The sequence below is a fragment of the Megachile rotundata genome, chromosome 1, assembly GCF_050947335.1.
Source record: "Megachile rotundata isolate GNS110a chromosome 1, iyMegRotu1, whole genome shotgun sequence".
Lineage (NCBI taxonomy): Eukaryota > Metazoa > Arthropoda > Insecta > Hymenoptera > Megachilidae > Megachile > Megachile rotundata.
This window is the reverse complement of record NC_134983.1, coordinates 22,367,577-22,390,914: the sequence shown is the minus strand read 5'-3', so window position 1 is coordinate 22,390,914 and position 23,338 is coordinate 22,367,577. Positions and strand designations below refer to the sequence as shown.

The 23,338-nt window shown below is 38.0% G+C and overlaps 1 protein-coding gene and 1 long non-coding RNA gene across 8 annotated transcripts in view; one reads left to right on the top strand and one right to left on the bottom strand.

Moving 5' to 3' along the window:
- LOC143264984 (uncharacterized) overlaps positions 1–23,338 on the top strand; it is a 436,316-nt gene that overhangs the window by 112,261 nt on the left and 300,717 nt on the right. The gene's annotated exons all lie outside the window — the stretch shown is intronic.
- LOC100877240 (uncharacterized) overlaps positions 1–23,338 on the bottom strand; it is a 340,218-nt gene that overhangs the window by 79,920 nt on the left and 236,960 nt on the right. For 3 of the 4 annotated variants that reach the window (XM_012298927.2, XM_012298930.2, XM_012298933.2), the window contains 3 exons: positions 15,039–15,177; positions 13,311–13,375; positions 4,484–4,735 (listed from right to left, as the gene is read on the bottom strand). In XM_012298927.2, the coding sequence (XP_012154317.1) occupies positions 4,484–4,735; positions 13,311–13,375; positions 15,039–15,177 (456 nt within the window). Of the gene's footprint in view, positions 1–4,483; positions 4,736–13,310; positions 13,376–15,038; positions 15,178–23,338 lie in introns of those variants that run through there. The other variant, XM_012298935.2, reaches the window with a different exon arrangement.

The following is a 23,338-nucleotide window of genomic DNA, read 5'->3' as shown; positions in this document are numbered from 1 at the left end:
CCTGTCTGGAAAGCTTCGCAGACGACGCTTAAGGAGGAGGACAGAAGCTGTCCGTCGAGGGAATCCGTCGATAACATCGAGCTCTCTTTACTTCTGCCCCTTTCGAAGGTTAGATCTCTCAGGTGCATCCGGCACACCGACCCGATAATTGTCGGTTTCTTCGTGGCGATGGTCATCCGCAAAGAACCACCATTCAAAAGAACTCAAGGTAAATCGAACTGTCGCTTCTCGCGCCGATATATTCGCGTTTGACGTTCTACATCCACATTTTTAAGCATTTGTCTCTTTTACAAGAATATGCAGCAATACTCTTTTACAAGAGATGTACAACATGTGTAAGGTCACTCGAACACGCAAGTGACAGTCAACATAGCAGTGTTTTGAAGCAATTTAACCACTTTGAACCTTCGCTAGCCCCTGAAGGTTCGCTAGCCAGATAGGTTTTAGGGAACGAAATTGTTATTATTCATATCGTTCTTTCACCTCGAACGATACAATGATTATGTACGTCGTACTAGTCACTGTAAAGTAATTGTCATTTCTGTCTGCTACGATCTTGCAAATTTCACGAACAAGTTCAGTGTTCAAATATAGTTACACTTGTGCTCCAGGCACTGTTGCTATTTCATCTGTTGCAACTTTTGGACCCAGACTTAGGTCAGAAGAATCATTTATGATTAGCATCATAATTCTTAAAAGGCAGTATTTAAATGCACACAAGTTTGTGGATGACTGGAGGTAGCACTTAACCAGACACAAGTTTGTGGACAACTAGAGGCTGCATTTAATTATGCACAAGTTTGTGGACAACTAGAGACAGCATTTAATTACGTACAAGTTTGTGGACAACTAGAGACAGCATCTAATTATGCACAAGTTTGTGGACAACTAGAGATTGCATTTAATTATACTCAAGTTTGTGAACAACTAGTGACAGCGTTTAATTATGCACAAGTTTGTGAACAACTAGTGACAGCGTTTAATTATGAACAAGTTTGTGAACAACTAGTGACAGCATTTAATTATGAACAAGTTTGTGAACAACTAGTGACAGCATTTAATTATGAACAAGTTTGTGAACAACTAGTGACAGCATTTAATTATGAACAAGTTTGTGAACAACTAGTGATAGCATTTAACTACACACAAGTTTGTGAACAACTAGAGAAAGCATTTAATCATGCACAAGTTTGAAGACAACTAGAGACATCATTTAATTATGCACAAGTTTGTGAACAACTAGTGACAGCGTTTAATTATGAACAAGTTTGTGAACAACTAGTGACAGCATTTAATTATGAACAAGTTTGTGAACAACTAGTGACAGCATTTAATTATGAACAAGTTTGTGAACAACTAGTGACAGCATTTAACTACACACAAGTTTGTGAACAACAAGAGAAAGCATTTAATCATGCACAAGTTTGAAGACAACTAGAAACAGCATCTAATTATGCACAAGTTTGTGAACAATTAAATAGAGCATTTAATCAGACACAAGTTTGTGTTCAACAATTAAGGTTATGGAGGTTTTGTGAAACATTTACGAGTTCTAATTTCGGTTTTAATTCGAAAACGCCCTGTATATCCCGTCGAGACGGTGCGATTACTAGAAAACGATCCGAACTGTTTTCCGGGTTTCATTTCGATTCCTTAGCTTTAACAGCCCGTGGCGTCGTCTCGCGAGATTCGGAGCGTCGGATCGTCGGAATTTCCTAGTAAGATCGCAGACTTTTTGGCCGAGTGCCGGCAAGAGACAGCGAACCGTGAAACTTTTCTTATTCGTTCGTTCGTCCATTAAGATTGCGCTCTCGTTCGGCTGTAAAAAGGGAGAGAAACCCTTCGGAAAATAAAGGAAACTGTTCGCGCCTCGGTATTCCGTAGCCGATCGAAACTCAACGTGCGTTCGCTACGGGACGGAAGTTTAACGAAGCCCAAATGGAGCAAAACGAGCCGGTGGTTTTGCGAGCTGGGAGACCTTCGTTAGGGAGCAAAAGGGGATGATTCTCGGGTCGTCGAACCATTTATCCCCACGCAACGCACTCGTTATACTTAAACGATCTACAGCTTCTTTCATAAATAATTATGTTGCCACATCCAACAGGTAAGACTCGAAATCGAATTTATTACTAAAGTCAAGCAAAGCAGATCTAAATAAAAAGCAGATATTGAGCAAGTTGGGTTAAATCATATTTGAATTTCTATTTGTACGATTAATCTGTCATGCAAATAAAAGCATACGGTTGTAACGTAACGAATTATAATCGCATTTCCGCAATTTTCGCCTTTATGAAAGGGTTGAAAACCTCTGCACGCGAATAAAATACATATTTATTATCGTCGAAATTAACGATTGTGTTCGATAATTCCACTCGAAATCAGTTTAGCTCGCAATTAACACGAATTCGTCCGATTCAGTTAGCCTTCAGGTTTTTGTCGCTCGCAATCTTTGCCCACGAAAGGGGTTGCCAGATTCGTAAAACCGCGAAATAAAAATTACAGAATCCGAAGAAGGTAAAAAGCTTAATGCTCGTAAACACTGGACGTTTACCTTTCTTTCTCTGTCAGCCTGTCTTCATCTAACGATCGTGAATAATTCTTTGCCACGAAATTGTCCCGTGTTTTTCTCGGGTTTCTTCGGTCCACGCGAAAAGGGCATTAAACCCCGAGATCGTTTTCGAGTCATTACGTACGAAACGCGACACGAAATCGTTAATCTCGAGGTCTTCGAGTTGAGCCAGCCTCGATAAGAGAAACGTGACATGTTCGACGTGGCGCTGATTTATCTTTTTACCAGCTACGTCCTTCCGTTTAATTTTCCACCGCAGAAATCGTTAGCCCCGCAAATCCCTTATCGGATGTGCGTCTAATGGCAAACGTCCGTTAACCCCTCCGGAAATCGAGCTCACCCTCTGGTCCCCGGCTACGACTAACGAAATGCGCGGACGAAAATCGCTCCTAATCGTGCAACGACCCCTAACCTTACTTTCGACCATTAATTGAGCGCACGGAATCAATGCCGTGTTCGTACGCTTGCCAAATTTTCTTTACTTTCTGAAGTTTGTTAATAAACTAGCGGGAGCTGAGCAACTGCGCGACTGTGTAAGATTGTCAATTTCTTCATTAATTTTATATTTGAAGTTCTATGTTTGATGAGATTTTTTGGTTTTATGAGATTGATGAATTTTTATGTTTTCAAATTACTTTTTGTATGTTTGTACTGTTTCTACTGACCAGATTAGTGAATTTGTGAATGTATTTGTAGGTAGATTTGTTGATTTGTTAATTTTGTACGAAGTAGATTAGAGAATTTGTAAATGTACCACTGTCTAGATTTGTAGATTTGTAAATTTTGATACAAACTAGACTAGAGAGTTTGTAAATGTACCACTGTCTAGATTTATAAATTTGTTAATTTTATACGAACTAGATTAGTGAATTTGTAAATGTATCAGTAGATAGATTTGTAGATTTGTAAATTTTGATACAAACTAAACTAGAGAATTTGTAAATGTACCACTGTCTAGATTTATAGATTTGTTAATTTTATACGAACTAGATTAGTGAATTTGTAAATGTATCAGTAGGTAGATTTGTAGATTTGTAAATTTTGATACAAACCAGATTAAAGAATTTGTAAATGTATCATTGTCTAGATTTGTAGATTTGTTGATTTTATACGAACTAGATTAGTGAATTTGTAAATGTACCAGTAGATAGATTTGTTGATTTGTAAATTTTGATAGAAACTAGACTAGAGAATTTGTAGATGTACTCCTATCTAGATTTGTAGATTTGCAAGTTTTCATACAAACCAGATTAGAGAATTTGTAAATGTACCCCTATCTAGATTTGTAGATTTGTAAATTTCATACAAACCAGATCAGAGAATTTGTAAATGTACCCCTATCTAGATTTGTAGATTTGTAAATTTCATATAAACCAAATCAGAGAATTTGTAAATGTACCCCTATCTAGATTTGTAGATTTGTAAATTTCATACAAACCAGATCGGAGAATTTGTAAATGCACCCCTATCTAGATTTGTAGATTTGTAAATTTCATACAAACCAGATTAGTGAATTTGTAAATGCACCCCTATCTAGATTTGTAGATTTATAAATTTCATACAAGCCAGATTAATGAATTTGTAAATGTACCCCTACTAGATTTGTAGATTTATAAATTTCATACGAACCAGATTAGTAAACTTGTAAATCACCACCCTTACATATTTTTAAATTTCAAACTTGCCAGATTAATAAATTATTCAATTGCCACCTTCCTAAATTTGTAAATTCTAAAATTTCCTACTACATTTCTTTTATAAATTCCCAACATCCCACGTTAATAAATTTCCCAATTGCCAACATTCTAAACACATAAAGCTGCAAAGTTCCATCTTCCCGAATACGCAAAAGCTTGACACCCAAAGAAATTGAGCCCGTATGAAATAGTATACGGGCGAAAGAATAGAGCTCACCTGCGCTTTCAGAGGCGGATATGTCAGGGCATGCCTGATATCTGAAGAGCAATCTGCTGTCGTCCGTGCAGGTGTCGACGTTGCTGACGGGTACAGAACAGGTTCCGTAACCCCGGTTATACGAAAAGGTCATAGGGCCTCGAAAAGGGCACGGCACAGGTGTTGCCTCTTCTCGGAACATCGAATATAGCAGAGCATCTCCGGTGATGTACGAGCACAGGGAGGCGAGGGAGTTTCTGCCGTGACAGTAAGCTGAAACAATAAATGAAAGCTCGTTAGTTATTCGTTTAAATGAACACAGACGTTACGGTGCGGACGGAGGGCGAGGCAGTGCCATCAGGCAACAACGATAAAACTTTCAAATGACACGAATAAATCTGCTACGTTCCATTTATCGTGAAAGATAATATTTTGTTATTTGAGGAATAAAAGGAACGATTAAAACTGAACTGTACTCTGTTCTGATTAAAATTTGTCAACTCAAGAGATTTAACGTTGTAGCATTGGACGCTGGGGAAATTGCCTTTATCTTATTTGTCTCGTAAATCGTACTTTGCTTTTAATAATACACGAAATTTCGTTGCAAAAATCCCATTATCGTAGGTTACGATTATCTACAACGTACATAATTCAAATTAATAACATATTGCTAAAATTATCTCCATAAAAATAAACCCACAGAATGCTGATTTCACGATATCAAAGATTATTATAATATCGAAGGACAAATTATAACTCGGTTCATAATTCATAACAATTATAATAACAGCGGACAAAATTCAAAAGAAATAACAATCATTTCAAGCTCTAACTTTGTCGAGAGCTAGTTTCCGAAGTAGTTGTTGCTAAAATTATTTCTATAAAAATAAACCCACAGAATGATGATTTCATCAAAGATTATTATAATATCAAAGGACAAATTACAACTCAGTTCATAATTCATAACAATTATAACAGTGGACAAAATCCAAAAGAAATAACAATCATTTCAAGCTCTAACTTTGTCGAGAGCCAGTTTCCGGAGTAGTTGTTGCGACACATTAACTTCCATCGAACAGCCATAAGTTCCGAGGCGCAGACCAAGCTTGACAGGAAGTGATGGCTGCGAGGGGAAGAAAGGCGAAGAAGGTAGAGGGGCAAGCAGACGATGACGAATTTTCTCTGAGTAGGAAGTTCATAGCCGAGAATAACTTTAACCGAGGATATTCTCCACGATTTCTTTCTTCCCGCTTGGAAAAGTGGCAAGACACTCGCACTGGGGACCTCGGAAACAACTTTTCTACGCACAGGTGTTGCCACTAACCCGGGAAAAGTCGACGGCCCATCGACTGCTGCTGTTTTTCTTCGACTTCGCCCCTATCGACCCTCCCTCCCCGTTATTGAACATTATTGAAATGCGTCATTGATTCCCACCCAATCTTTATTACTCCGCCGGGGAACATTCTTGTCCATCGGAAATTCGAAGTTGTTATTTTTGGGAGACCGTGAGAGAACTTGCTTATGTGGAGTAAATAGGATTGTGTAAATCAAGTGGCCCTTGATATTTCAGAATTAGAAATTTAGTTCAGTTTTAACCCTTTGCGATCGAGAGGTGTTTCAGTCACCATTTTATTTAATACAATAATTTGAAATAAACTGATTCTATAATATAACACGTGTGACGTATAAACACAGTGAAACAAATAATGGAAATTATTATAACCTCAGAAGAATTCATTTAACTTTCTAAGTTTTAAAGTTGCTGAAACAATTACCTTCGAGTGCAAAGGGTTAATTTGAAGATTTGAAAATATCTTTGGATATTTGAATATATTTAGAAGCTTGAGAATCTGAAAATTTAAGAATACAGATTTTGCGTAACATGCAATTTTTAAGATTAATTAAAAGTGATCGCGAAAGGTAATTAAGTAGGGCGAATTAACGGAGAGTGGAAAGACGGTCGATGCTAATAAAGAATAAATGGCGATGAAAATTTGAGAAGCCGGTGAGTTCATCGGAACGAAAGGGTGACACGGAGCTGGCATTCACGTGAGAATAAATAAATAAATGGTCGGACGACTGGGGAAAAACTTGGAAATAGAGGAAAGACACGACATTGCACTTTTTCCATTTCCAAGCTTTGAAAATTACATCTGCCTACGTTCTTCCGGGCGTTCTCTTTTTTTCAGCGACAGCTCGTTGCTTCACGGTTTATTGTTCGCCTAAATAAATATTCCTTTGCTTGAATAATTTCGGTTACGTGAAAATTTGATTGCGCGACGAACACGAAAATGTTCAACTCCGTGCTATTTATTCGGAGGACGTGCCAGAAGTCTGTCTATTAAAACGTACAAAAATTTACAATTCATTGGAATAATTAAATTGTACGGACTGTACGGGTGGAGTGGGATGTTATCAATTTTATAGAAACATTTGGTACGAGAGGTTGATGCTTCCCTCGAAGTCGTTGTAAACTGTAATAAAAGCGATATGCGATTTCAGGATAAATGTGAAATAGCAAAGAGAAGAGGCAATAAAATAGTCGTTGACATCGATTTAGTGGTTTCCAACTTTGTTACTCTTTTTTATTCGTTACTTTTAATCATTGGCCAATCGGTTACTGTGTCCAGTAACAGCTTTTAATAAAAATCACTACTCTACTCAAACTCGTTTATTTAAAAAAATTATACAACACTTGATGAACTGTTTCTTGAAAATTCCTTTATCATTTTGCGATTCGTAGTTTGACATGTAACTAGTTAAAAGTTTAATGGCGGACTTCCAGCACAGCCATGTTATGTCTGTAACTTAATCTTGAATTACTCTTATTTCAAGAACGAAGTCGCAGATTGAAAAATGGTTCAGTACTTTTCGATCCGACCCGCGGAGAATTTATGACAATATTTTTGAAACATCCTGTACAACGATTCCGGAAACGAAGAGCGTGTAAAGTGCAATTCCGTGTTCCGCTTTGGAACGGACACCAACTTGTCCGCGATATAAACACGCTCGCCGTCAGCCAATTAAATTTAAAACACGCTTTCTGTCCTGACAGCAATTTTGCCTGTTAAGCTTCTTGATGAACCGCTCCGACGCAACGACTGCCTGCTAAAATCTTCTTTTCCGCGGGGTGGAAGTCCGCGGAAGTCTCACGCGAAATTCGTCTGCGGGTTTTCGCTCGCGGAAGTAGCGGAGGATTAACGCTTAAAATTTTATACGATTTTTTATAAACCCACGCAGTCAGTTATAAACGTTGTGCACACAGGGAGACCAACAGTCGTGATCCTTTAGTTTACGGTGCTGACAAAAGGTTATTCTCGAGTTACAGCAGTTGAAATTATTTAAACTGGCTTTGTTTTTGGTACACTGATTAACTCTTTCAATTATTTTGAGGTGCAATCAGTGTATATGTATCTTTAAGACTTCTACTGCCAAAAATGTATATATATGTTCTCATGTGACTGTCTATATATATACATATGTATATGTCCTCATGTGATTATTAATATATACATATGCATATGTATATGCCCTCATATGACTATCAATATATACATATACACATGTATATGTCTTGATGTAACTATCAATACATACATATACACATGTATATGTCCTCATGTGACTATCAATATGTACATACACACATGTATATATCCTCATGTGACTATCAATATATACACATGCATATGTATATGTCCTCATGTGACTATCAATATATACATATACATATGTATATGCCCTCATATGACTATCAATATGTACATACACACATGTATATATCCTCATGTGACTATCAATATATACACATGCATATGTATATGTCCTCATGTGACTATCAATATATACATATACATATGTATATGCCCTCATATGACTATCAATATGTACATACACACATGTATATATCCTCATGTGACTATCAATATATGTACACATGCATGTATACGAAAGATACATAGACTGTACATTTTTCTTGGTACAACAAATACAACCAAACACACTACGATTTTATTAAACTAATCAAACATAAAATTCATCATTTCATCCTACATAGAAACTGCAGATAGTTGAACATCGATAAGTGTTTCAATATTTTGTAATTTTAAACATTTCAATGAAGATAGCAATTAATATAACGAGTAACATATGAACGTCACATATGCACACATGATGACACAAGTGGTTCGCAGTGAAAAGTTAGGTTATGTTGTGCTACATCGAAGAGTGTTGCATAAAATAAATAAAATAGTAAAAATATATTTGAAGCGTTAATAAACATAGAAAATAGTGGAAAGATAGAATCCTCTGACACACTTTAAACCGCCCCAATTTCGCAAACGATCGCAGCACAATCGTTCGCTTTTAAGCAGAGGAACGTATCCCCCGGGAACAAATGAACGATCGATAACGAACTGGGTCCGCGAATCGGATTTCATTCCAAACATCAGCCTTCAGAATGTATCACGAGTCACGAAGAAAGTCCTTGGTTTTTCCATTGGTTCGCCCGAAGCGTGACGAGACTTTTCTACGTTCGTTGTCACGCTTCTTCTACCCCGTTTTCCACCGAAACGACCCACATTTCCCCGCACGTTGACGGTCCGAACGGTAGCCTGCAGGCGAATGGTATCTGCGATGTGACACTATGCAGATTAAAATCCGATAAAAAAAGAGGGAGGGAGAGAGAGGTGGAAGAGAGACCCGAGGGACTTTGACAAATCGTCGAAAAATGCGGACGCTAGACAGGAGAGGGCTGCTGTGTACCAGAGGTCGGTGTCCCTCTTTTTCAGCCTATACTGCGCGTTTCATAACATGGCAACGGAGAAAATTTCAAGCCTATTTTACTTTGTTATTCACTGTATTTCACTGTGAGGTGTTTCTGTTAAAGATACGTGTTTGCACAGCATAGATGTGTATAATAAAAAATAGAGTTAATTAAGTCTTTGATCATCTTTTGAACAGATCAATATCTGAGAGTTAAATCAACTGTAAATGAACTCATGGCTGTTTCTGAATTTCTCAATTTGAGTATAGAAGAGTGTCAAATTCTTGAAGATTGAAAATTTGTAATATAAAAAAATTGTCAGATGCAGGTACTATTCCTGCAATCGTTATGACTGAATAAGTTAGCGAAATGTTAAAGTATACAAATATTAGAATATTCTAATTTCAAAAACCGTTAGATACGACTCGTGTAACAAGCACGATCATCAGCATAATGTACTGAAATAATGTTAGATAGCAACGCTCTAGAACAGCCTGTACGAATTCATCCTCTCCGTTGCTCCGCAACTTGGCTGTGGTGCCAAAGTCCATATGACTGACGTTGTTGCTCTCTCTGTGGCTTCATTTATCTCTCTACAGGTCGTTTCACTTCTCTACCATCTATCTTACTGTCAACCAGTGATGTATCCGTGTGTTTAACAATGAACATCTAAAAGCGGTCCGAGAAAATGTAACATTCTAGATGTCTAGCAAGTGTCACTCTTAAAATATGCGTATCTTTTCTCGTTACTTGGTGAAAATCATTTTTATATATTTTCTGAAATCCGTCGATCTACCACGATCGTTTATGGAGCGATCATGTGCCGTCAAAACAAGGCTGTTAAAAATGGATGGGCAATGGAGCTATCAAAGGTGATGAATCTCGATGGGAAAAGTTCTGGAGAGAAATCCATAATCTTTAGACAGATGATGAATCGAAGCAACTTCTGACGAATGAAAGTTAATTGCTCTATCGTTTCTTCGATATCAATGTTCAAGTGATATGGACAGGTTCCACAAAAAAGATTGCTGAATAGGATTAAATCTTGACATGTATTAAGCTGACAATTCTGAAGGTATTCTATACATTCATTCAACATAGCTCTTGTGTTGCAGAGGTATGAACATTCATTCAACATAGCTCTTGCTAAAAACAGTGTTGCAGAAGTTTTTGAATTAAGGTGGTGAAAAAGGCTTGAATATTGTCTCGGGTAGAGTCTCGATCAGTAGAATTATGGGGTGATAAAGCGTCGCGATATTATATGCTACATTAGCTCGCCGCTATATCAACGTACTGGAGCATCAACGTATGGGAATATCAAGGCACCAGGGTATCAACGTATCGGAATATTAACGCATCGCTATATTAACTGCGGAATATTATTGCGCTATACCAACATGTCAGAGCATTGACGCACTATGTCAATACTCTGCTAGATCAATGACTTGTTACATCGATACATCGCTATATCAACACGCTGCTACCAACGTGTTCCTATAGCTGCTATAATCTTAATGTTGCTATACCATCCTGTTGCGTTTCAACGCATTTTTACATGAACGCTGCTATAATCTACATGTTGCTATACCAATCTGTCGCTATTTCAACGCATTCTTACATGAACGCTGCTATAATCTACATGTTGCTATGCCATCCTGTCGCGTTTCAACGCATTCTTACATGAACGCTGCTATAATCTACATGTTGCTATACCAATCTGTCGCGTTTCAACGCATTCTTACATGAACGCTGCTATAATCTACATGTTGCTATGCCATCCTGCCGTGTTTCAACGCATTCTTACATGAACGCTGCTATAATCTACATGTTGCTATGCCATCCTGTCGCGTTTCAACGCATTCTTACATGAACGCTGCTATAATCTACATGTTGCTATACCAACCTGTCAGAGCATTAACGCACTATGTCAATACTCTGCTAGATCAATAATTTGTTACATCGATACATCGCTATATCAACACGCTGCTACCAACGTGTTCCTATAGCTGCTATAATCTACATGTTGCTACACCATCCTGTCGCGTTTCAACGCATTCTTACATGAACGCTGCTATAATCTACATGTTGCTATACCAACCTATCGCTACTTAAACGCATTCTTACATGAACACTGCTATATCAACGTTATATCAACACACCAAAACATTAACAGCTAAAAGACCAGACGTTAACCCGCCCCCATTACAGGAAATAAATTATGCTTCAGAATAATGAAATCGTATTACCATATCCGAAATTTCGTGCGAGTAAAAATATAACGAGTACCATTTCCCTCGAAATAAAATATTACTAAACCGCGTATCAGCGAAAGAAAATGTGCCATCGGACTAATGAAATAAACTATGAAAAGTAACGAAAGGATATTGATTAATAGCCGTTTAAAATTGACCATCGATCAATTGATTTGAACGAAGCTGTACGAACTGCAGCACACGTTTTTCGCCAGCACCTAACCCATTTTTTATCCGGATCCATATTTACCACCCTCTTTGCCGCTCGCTCGTTTCCCCTCGCCGCCAGTCGCGTCACTTACAACCACAGTTGGAGGATCAAAGTATCGTTAGCGGGTTTGAAAATAAAAAAAAAAGAGGCTTGTATCGTCTATGAGCTACGCTGAAGTGAATGGAATTATCAGGAAACCTCGTTGCGCGATTCTAGCAGGGTAAAAGCTTGCTTCGAACGAGCTAGTTTTAAAGCGGACGAAACTTTTACAGATCCGACGATTTTTATGAAAATCCACGTACAGGCGGATGCAGGTTTTGGCTTTCTGAATACGTAAACAGATGCTCTTCACTAACTTTGTACACTCTAAACTAACGAGGACACGTTCATATGAGAACGGACATCAAAGAGCTCTCAAACAGTCTTACCGTTTCTGCGGTATATTAACGAGCACTTTTAATTTTCGAATATACGCGGCTTAACTCCCGCAATTTAACCGTGCATTTTCGGAATACCTTGCGTTACGCGGATCGGATAATCCTTTATATGTAATATGTGCTGGAGCTTGTCTCGACAGGGAAGCATCCTGTGCTTCCAGTATGTGGACAATCTACAAGTGGACAGTCTACAAGTTCTTGATTTAAAATCTAAGTCACATGTTGGAGACGATATTGAGAATCACAGAGTGTAAGGAAGATGCATAAGGACCTGGACAATGGAAAAGATAGGTTAAAAGATGGGTACCGTAAGAGTGCAACGTCTACAAGAAGTAACTGGTGCCAGTCGACACAAGATGGAGATTCGAGACAATCTAAGGAGTCTTCGAAAAAAGTTTTCACTCTAAAATCTCAGTCAAATTTTAGAGACAATATCGAGGATCACAGAGTGCAGGGAACTCAAGATCCATGAAGATCAGGGCGATGGAAAAGATAGGTTCAGTGAGAGTGCAAGATCCGCAGGAAGATGAAGATAGGAAAAAATGTGGACGTAGAGCGTGTTAACGAAATATTTGCAAAACAAAGTCGGCAGCGATTTCTGATTAAGGAACAGAAGTCGCGCAATAATTTGCAGCGATCTGCATAACGATGCTCGATAAATATCCGGAACGGGAATCATTATCACGTCCCAGAAAGTTCGCTGTTGTCCGTGTATTAACGAGGCAGCCGGGTTGATTGCACGCTAGAATCCGGCAAAGTGCTCTCGATTTCTTTTCCGCTGTAAACGAGGTTCCCGGTGCCCGTCTGGAATTAGCAGTACCATTGCCTGTTTCGTTCGTTTCCGTGTCCTCTCCTCGTCATCCGGCCCATCCCATCGCGACCCATCCCCCGGGTTTGCACAACGAACGAAAGTCGTTAAGTTCTTCGCTGGGAATTATTCTGGCAGCCTCCTTCTCTCGGCCGTCTTCTCGTCATCTTCGAGCTTTTAATTACCGATCGGCATTCTAATTAATGAATGGATTTCCACGGGCCAACGGGAAATCGTTATCGATTTCGTACCGAAACAACGGCTATTACGGGTCGGTCGAAAGAAGACCAGGTCGAAGAAGGGCCAAGAAAGTAAGGAGAAAGGAACGAGAGAAGAAACGACATCTTTTCAATGTTCTTCCGGAATTGTACTTACTTTCTTTGTACTGGAGAACGTTTGAGTGCTTCTCGTGAATGACGACGCAACGGTAGCAGGATTTTCTGGAACAGAACAGAAACAGGGCTTTTTTATCTCATTCGAGTCTTTCATTCGATATCGTTTGCTGGAATTAGAATGCTTTCGCCTGTGCTTGATTCTTCTACTTCGTCTTCGTTCTTCACGCCTTTTTTCTTTTGCTCCTCGTTAGAGGACACGGATTGCTTCGGATTAACGGCCAACTCTAACGAGATTTCAGGCGACACAAATTTCTGAAATCGAGCTATGGCGTGGTTTTCTTCTATTGCTCTCTTTTATATTGAAGCAGCTTTATTTATTTAGTTCCTTCTACCTTTCTCTTCTACTTCTTTTAAACCAAATTTTATACATTCTGTCACGCTGCGCTTACAACAGCAATTTTATTGAAGTTTTACAGATTTTATATTAATGACCGTTTTAAGAAAATAAATTACCAAGTAACAATCATTCATGTTGTTATATTTACAATCACTGTGAATAATTTTACTAATTACACAATTATTTTTACTTTACTCTTTCAATTATTCTTTTAAACACAGATTGCGTTATTTTATATCGAGATAGTAAAATTTAATTTTTATTTTAATTGGATCATGGTTGTTGTTATATTTACAATCATTGTGAATATTTTTACTAATTACACAATTATTTTTACTTTACTTTTACAATTATTTTTTTAAACACAGATTGCGTTATTTTATATCGAGATAGTAAAATTTAATTTTAATTTTAGTTGGATCAACCATGTTGTTATATTTATAATCATTGCGAATATTTTTACTAATTATACAATTATTTTTACTTTACTTTTGCAATTATTTTTTAAAACATAGATTGCGTTATTTTATATCGAGATAGTAAAATTTAATTTTAATTTTAATTGGATCATGGTTGTTGTTATATTTACAATCATTACGAATATTTTTACTAATTACACAATTATTTTTACTTTACTTTTCAATTATTCTTTTAAACACAGATTGCGTTATTTTATATCGAGATAGTAAAATTTAATTTTAATTTCAGCTGGATCATGCATGTTGTTATATTTACAATCATTGTGAATATTTTTACTAATTACACAATTATTTTTACTTTACTTTTCAATTATTTTTTTAAACATAGATTGCGTTGTTTTATGCTAGGAAAACTTAACGTTGGATGTAGAACCAAGGGTTGACTTTTAATAGCGTATTAACAGAGTGAGTTTTTAATCTCTCGACAGCGCCAGTTATAAAAGGTTCTTATTAAAGAAAGTAAGTTTAACAAAAGAAATTTTCTTCGAGTTCAAACTTGCCTCTGAAAAATGTAGCTACTGTATTTATCCTCTTTACATCGTGCTGCAGTTTTTTCGAGATGTAAGAACTTTCATTAATCTTCTGTAGTACGTAATTGAGTTCCTTTATCGTTCATTACGTATGCATTTTATTATGAACAATTTTTATTCTTCATTTGGTATATTATAAAAACTTGAAAAGGAATTTCTACGTATTAAATTTCTGCATTGAAAATGTTGGAAAGGGAAATGTAAAGAAAGGACTCTTGTGAGTGTATTTAAATAGCAAAAGAATTTCACGAAGAAGATAAAGAATTGAAGATTCAAAGGCTCTTTTAATTTTACCTATTAATTAAATCGTACAACGTAACGAATAAATATATGTAAAAATTATATGTATAAAAAGAACTCACTGGTCCACCAGAAGAAATTTGTCGCCCTCGTTGTGCAGACACCTGCCCTTGCTGGACAGCTCGTTCTTGGAGATGACGATAGGTTGTCTGACTCCGCTCTGAAACCACGTCCCCTCCCATTTCAACGGAAACGTGCATTCTGCAACAGAAAGAACTCCGATTTAAAAGGTTCATCGTAGAAAATAAATTGTACGAAAGACACGAGTGTAATATCGTACGATTGCGAGAAAGATGCGACGCAATATTTTGGACAAAGTAATTTTGAAGAAATCGCGAAGCAACTCGAAGACAAAGGGACGAAGGGGACCAGGGCAAAAGTAAGGGTTGAACGACAGGCAGGAAGGGCGCATAACCATGGCGCCGAGATGGGAATCCCCCGGACGGGATAATCCCGGGGGCGAAGCGAATTTCCGGGAACTACAGGCATTGCACGGAAGGGATACACATCCAGCCGAGTTATTGACGATAATCGAAACCCGGGGATGTCCCTGGTGCGTCGTTCCTTTCTCCCGCTGCAGGTTCGCCGACCTGCGGACCCAAACACCTGACTGTGCACTTCGACTTTAAAACAACTACCTTTTTCAAGAAAACAATCGGATTGTCCAATAGAATTCTATCGTGCTAGTTTAAAAATGGAAGTGACAAGAGTCGCCCTAAATCGCTTTACTTCAAATAATTGAGCTAATTCTGAATTTGAAGCTGTGATTCATAATCGCGTCTGTAAAAGCTGCATTATAATTTATTTTTTTTTATGATTCAAGATTGTTGAATGTTGACGACGGTTCTTAAGTGACGGATCTGAATATGAGTCAGCTGCTTAACCTGAGTTCCCGCCATTTTTTATCGTCATGAGGTGTTGCGAGGTTATGTCATGTTGTCGATATATGGTGGTTTATTTTGTGCTGATTGTTTGAATGTCTTTTTGATTTTATATTTTCTCATCACTTTATATTTTACATATATATATGTACATATATATGTGTACATACATATTTTACATATATATATACATACATATGTATGTGTACATACATATTCTACATGTATATGTACATTTATATGTGTACATACATATTCTACATGTTATGTACATATATATGAGTACATACATATTTTATATGTATATGTACATATATATGTGTACACACATGTGTATATACATATACATACATGCACATATACTTATATGTAAAATTAAGAAATAACATGATTAGGTTTATTGTAAAATGGGAAACCTTGCCTCATTCCATAACCTATAAAAAACATTTTTATAGCAAGAGTAAAAATGATATCCTTAAATATACAATGGCACTAGAGCAAAATATTAAACCTCTCGTACGAAGGGTGAAAATAAAGTCGTTCCAGAATCGCGATAGACAGCTCTATTTCTGTGTCGTAATTCTATCAGCCCCGAGGCAATTTTTCCTCGCGTGGTAACTTCAATTCTACCTCCGATAACTGATTTCCAGTCACCAAGCTTGGTAGAAGCTTGTGTCGCGTGTCTGAACAACGTGTCGCAAAATGTAGACAAGCTCCGGCAGCTGATAAATAAATCAACCAGTCGGTCAAGCAACGTCCTCCCTTTTTCCCTTCTCTTTCTTTCGCGTTGCTTTGTTCGGATTCGATTCAGCTCGCTCGCGAAAGAAAAACGGGACGAACAACAATCGGCCGGCGGCAGAAAAAAGGAAAAGCAGCATGTAAAATAAATGAAAGGGTCGTTCGACGGAAGTACGCCGCCCCTAATTAGGGGTTAATTAGATTTCATCGTGGAAAGCGGCCACGAAGAGGTGGAAAAATATTATTCCACGGGGGATCGCGCGACACGAACGCAACGACGTTTTCGAGTCGTGTCTTTAAGTAAAAGCTCTATAAACAACGGCTGTTATCGCATCGTGTTGATTCATCTAATTGTGGCGTTCTCTAACGATGGAATGGACAGCTTTTAACAGAAAAATTCTAGGGATATCTATTTTTAAATTTTTAGATTCTATAATTGCTGGAGCCTCAGGTTTTCAGATTCATAGGTAGTCAAATGCTTAGACCTCTGGTTAGAAATCTTCAAATATCTGGATCTACATATTACTTCACCCAGGTCTCTAGATTCATAGATCTCAGAATTCTAGATTCTCAGATTTCTATTTATCGAAAACTAGATTAATAGATTTTCAGATCCCCAGGTCTCCAAAATTTCGAATTTCTAGATTAATAAATTTTCAGATTCCCAGGTTTTCAAATCTTCGAATTTCTAGATTAACAAATTTTCAGATCCCCAGCTCTCTAGATCTTCGAATGTCTAAATCAACAGATCCTTGAACCTCTAGGTTCCTAGATTCCTAGATCTCTAGATCCTCAGATTGTTAAAGATCTCTGAATACCTACATCTCAGATTCTTATATATTCAAATCTCTACATTTCTACATCTTCACATTTCCAAATTCATATATCTCTATATCAGACTCTTAAATCTCTATCAGTTAATACCTCCATAGATCCCATAATGTGTCCCTATCAAATTTCTAGATTCCCCTGCCACAGAACCACATCCCTATATTTCCACTCTTACATTTCTCATAATAACCGAATCCAATTTCTCCCAACAACGTCTTTGTTTCGTTTTAATAGAACATTCCGTGACGCGTCTCCGATCGATAAAACAGATGTCTCCGTTTAATGCGAGATAAAAAAGAAGTTATTTCATCCGCAGTAGCTCTCGCCAGAGGGGCTGTTAGAATAATAAAACGCGGAGGAAACGTTTTAAGAGTGCTCGGAGTTGCTTATCTCCAAGGGGAGCTGATATCGACGCATGTCATTTACGAAACTTTCGACAACATCCACGAACGAATTTCTAGATCTTCCATACGTCTATCACGCGTCGAATAGATGTTTATGTTGTTCGTTAATAATAAACTTTACGTGGTAAGAGTCTCGTGAAGAATATAATCCAATGGTGATGTAAAGTAGCTGCAGTGATAGCTGCATCACGAGATGCAGTTGTTTATTGCTACTTAGGCGCGGAGTACATGACTTTATATCCCGTGGGGAAATTTTACGCTTCAGGTCGATGTCATGCTGATAATGCAAAGGACAATATGCGGATCATGTTGGAGTAGTTTCTGGATTTTTTAAATTTGTACAAAGTAAAGTAGGATTTAACTATAAAACTACTAGACTAGTTAAATGATTGATTCACAAGTTTCTGATTAGGTACACATTTTGTTAAAGTACATTCCTTGAAATCAGCATTGAAGGATAAATGTATGTTCTAATTTATGAAGGATGAGTGTATGTATGTTCTAATTTATGTTTCGTCATTTGTTTATATATTTTTTACCTTCATTTTTAATTTCAAATCAAGTACACATTATATGGTAGGTTTAGTGTTACTTAGAAAACTGCATCACTCAACTGGTGTCAGTTCAAATAACAGTGCCACGCGGTAAAAAGAAGTTGAAGCATCTCGAAGAGAAGAAACGGTACAAGATGAAATCCGTCGCAATTCCCGTAGTCGCAAGAAAATCGGCGCAAAAGATTCGTCAGATCGGCACGGTTGAGTTTCAAGGGTGAAATCGATAGCAGGTGGGTCCTGAAGCGAAGCCAGCACCCCTGCCTCACCCCTTGGTACCCGTCTCGACACCGACCACCCCCAGGCATTTATTTATTTCCATGCGGTTCGTATGCCTCTCGCGTTCTCTCTTTCTCCCTTCCCGAGGAACGACAGAGAGAGAGGCGGAAAGGGTGTGAGTCGTGCGATTCACGGCGGGCTCGTAAAATCCGCGGGCGAGACTCGAAATCCGTAATCACAGTTCGCACCAACGGGCCAGCCTCGATGGAGAATCTCACCCCCGGGGCAAAAGGGGTGCCGCGAGGGCAACGGAACGAGACGGAGAGAGAGAAAAAAACACGGTCGAGTGTTTCGCGGTGGTCCACCCACTCTCCCTTCGCGAAATCGAATCTCTTCGGGATTTTCTGTCTCTCTTTTCTTTTTTTTTCGTCTTTGTTTTTTCGTGATGCTGTTAACGATAAGACCTCGGGATCGCGCGTAAATAAATGGTCGTCGTTTTTCTTCGCGGTTTAATTCCTTCTCGAAGAAGGGATGACAGCGTCGAGAAATAATCTAGAGCTTTTCTTTTCGCGTTTTTGTTGGAACCGCTCCGCGGTAAGGTAGATTAAGGCGCGAAGCGAAACGGGGGATGAAAAAACTTTCAACAACGCGAACTTCAGCGATAGATTTTCGATACTTTTTTTGCCGGTTTTAAAACGCTCCAATCATATTCCGGTTTTAAAGCTTCGTTTAGCGCTTAAGGCTAAAACAGCGTTAAATAAGGTTAGCACGTAATAAATGCAACTGAGAGAAATATTGAAACTGTGAGTTTAAGCCATTCTTGTTACATGCAAAAATGCGAAACTTCCGTTATATTAATTTGACGTTAATTGGGGCATTATCCTGCTCCTTTCTTACTGTTTGGAAGAGGACCTGATAACAGAGCGAACAATTTCTAAGTCCGGTGGATAACAGGGGATTGAAAGTCTGAGTGTGTCAAGGAAGATTGAAAGTACGAATCTTTAACTAAGATCACAGTAACAGTAACAGAACCTTATACAGGCTGTTCCAAAATCTGAACTTCCTCTAATAATTAACCTTTAAGGAAAACCTGTACTAAAATATCAGAGGCTTGTGACCTCGAAAACCAGCGATTTCAACGTAATATTCCTCAGTAACCTATTAGGTGATAAATTAGTAACCGACGTAAAGAGGATTATAATAGATGTTTGCAGATCGATAAGGGATCAATAAACATTTCATATATCTACGATTTAATCTATTGTAATCCGCTTTGCACTGATTACTTAGCACTTGGTAGTTCGACTTGAAAATTAATATTCGATTAAGTGCGTGTTAATCAGGATTAAAGACGAAAACGAATGAGTGTCCCTTCAGAGAAAGATGCTTTTTATTGCACGGATTTGTTAATTGGTCAATTTCCGTCGTTGGAAGAAGTTAAGAACGGAAGATTATAAGAGATCCAGCTGCATTACTATTTGTTAACGCAACGATTCTCGGTACATAGAATCGCGAGGATTTAAGAAACGTAGAATTACGCGGAGTTTATTCTCACGAACGAGTCGTTAGTTTTCTGCGACCTCCTTACCAGGGTATCCGGTTTCCCATGGCCCATTCTGCTAGCGAATAACGATCCCCGAGTGGCTGTATGTCTTCCCGGAAATGGGCCGCGTTCTCCAATTGGACAATGATAATAAGCATAATAGCGACAAGAATAATAACGGCGATGATTAGAAAAATTGCGTGCACGACCTGTAGCACTCTATTTACCCGGTGTTCTTTATTGGTCGTGTGTTCAATGACTATTAAGCTATCCATACACAACTCTGCATCATAAAATAAAAATTAAACCTAAACATCGAAGTAAAATTGAGTGCTTTCATTTCCATTTTATATTTCAAAAACTGTCGAGTTGTTAAATTTTGAGATAAAAGAATGAAACTATTAAACCACATATAAAATATCAAGTAACAATGTAAAATAAAATAGCTAACGATTAGATAGTTATCTATACAAAAAGGGATAAAGTACATACGAAGGATCGTTGCAAACCTAACCACAAGAAATAAATCAAGACAATGGAAAGTTTCGATAAATTTTAATTACACAGACAGCGTCAGACGGGCGTTAACGAAAAACGCAATTTTCCGTCATTTTTCTTCCATTTTTTCCCCCGTTTCTAGAAAACGTTCAAACAATACACGCGATACAACGGCGGCGGTAATTTTTCATTCTTTATCCCTGGCACAATCCATTTCACTGGTATTCAAGCAGCCGTAACGACTCCTGCGTGGTTGTAATTTACCCCAGAAATGGCCCACGACAAAATACACCCTGTTTCAACCCCGGCTTGCCGTTGGGGGCGCGGGTCACGTGGACGGCCCCGAAATTTCTTGATTAAGACGACGACACGCGATCTTTCGTGGTCGTGTGCACTCATTTTTCTTCCACTTTGTCGATCAATCTCTCCCCGTAATCGTCCCCTCTGTTACAATCGCGAAACGGCCAGAAAACAGCAATTTGCTAATACTGTCGAAAAATGAGGGACTCTTAGTCACCTTATTGTCTCCGAGATTAACTCCAATTCCCTCTAATTACAATATTTATACACGCCAATAATACATTCAATATTTGTACTCTTTATTTATAGGACAACTAAATTATTTTCTTTGCCTTTAAACGCAAAAGTATCCGATAAGAGTTTTTACGACTTTACAACGTACATTCCATAACTATAAAATAATTTGTCCTTCGAGGTTTAACATTTCAAGCTTGTTATTTTATCGTGAAAATAATTCAGACTTTAATCCCTTTATGTAGCTACTTATATTTAAATATTCATTTAAATGCACATTTCTCTACTGCAAACCTTTTTGACAAAGGTCTAAGCCTTAGACTCTAAAGTATTTATAGAAGCGATAAACGTTTGGTATTTGTCGATTGTTCGTATAAACACGTTTCTCAAGAACAAAGAGCGTTCGAAAAATGGCACTTAGAGTCCTCTTTATTTCCCGCGTTCGATTAACGGCAGATGCTTCCGAGGAGCATGAATGTGGCTCGCATCATTTCATCGATAAATTGTTTTCAATATCGGGAGACGGGCACGATATTATCGGGCTCCATCGTGCAAGCAATTATCAGCGGCAACATCGTTAGTCCGTAAGTTCGAGATCACAATGGAGGCTGGTCGCGTCCCGTGGGAGATTCGAGGCGAGCCGCGTCGATCTGAATAGTGCAGATCGAATCGTCAGATAGTATACAATCTCCCGGATGAATTCCTGTTTGTGGAAGGTATGACGGCTCGTTTCTGTTCACCCTTCTACCATTCTACGATTGAAACCGAATTAATGGCAGAAATTTAACGCGTGCCTGTGACGCGATATTCGCGTAATGACAGAGAACTTTTGCTATAATTAACACTCGATTCTACTTAAACATCGGTTCGACTATTACCTAGTTTATTTTCGATAAAAAGGTTCATTATTACCTAGTTTATTTTGAAAAAACAGCAAGAAGTCACTGCTCCAAATTTCAGAAATTAAGTACATAACCTGCAATTTTCAAAATGGCGTCCTTCATGGCTGGCTAATTATATGCGCAATCTGAGAACGATTTAAAATAGTTAAAATGTTAGGTATATTATACAGTCAAAGATCCTTGAGGACGCAGATTATTGAACACAAAATTGAATTGCAGTTAAGATAGAAGTCTAGTGTATGAACTATAGTGTGTATCACAAGTGTGACACATTAATGTAGGATAAGAGGTTAAGATGCTTTGATGAAGAATAATTGTATAAATTGTGCTTCATCCCTTATATATGTATCGTACTTTATTTATGATCTATAAGCAATGTCCATAAACCTGCAATTAAATATATAAATATGAACATAACCTCCAAATTACATCACGAAATGTTATACTATAATAAGACGCACCACTTAACTTTATACAATTACCGTATAAAGTGTGTGTATATATATTAAGTACATACAAGTGCGTGTACATATATTTTACACTGAAGTTTACATAAAAATATGGGTATTTGATGCCCACCGCCATTTTGTGGCACGCGGAGCTCCCCATATTGCACGATTTAGACGCATTGCGAACATAACGGATATGAATTCTAATGCTTCGGCTTAACATTTGCTTATACACAGATCAAGGTCTGCATCTGGCTGTCTGATAAACTCAGCAACATTGAAATCAACTTGTTGAAACTAACCGTGCGTAGGAAGCGAGCCGAATTACGCTAATTAGGAACAGCTAATTAGTAACATTGAATAGACCCTTTGCTACGCAAGAACTATTCAGATCCACGTATTTCGGTATCACAGACTGCGATTACGATGACCAGTTCATCCTCGGGAACGTATAATTAAGCTGCATTAAAGGTAATTTTTGTTCGTTATTAAAAATGTTTAATGACGTTTAAAAATGTTCCACGAGTTAGTTTCGATAAATCAGAAAAGTTATGTAATTAACGTTCGCGAGTGAATTTATACGATCTGGTAAGTATTTCTAGAGCTGTAGGCAGAACGGAAGTGTCGACTGGTCGCGCGTTTTCCGCTAGACCGAGCATCATCGAATTTGATCAGCGTCATCGAATTCACGATACTTGTCGAATCGGTGACTAGATAAATCGCATGTTTCGACAGCGCTCGTAACATGGCCCGTGCGATCCGCTGATAAGTACAAACGCCAGTCACGCGAACGACTTGAACCGATTATAAAT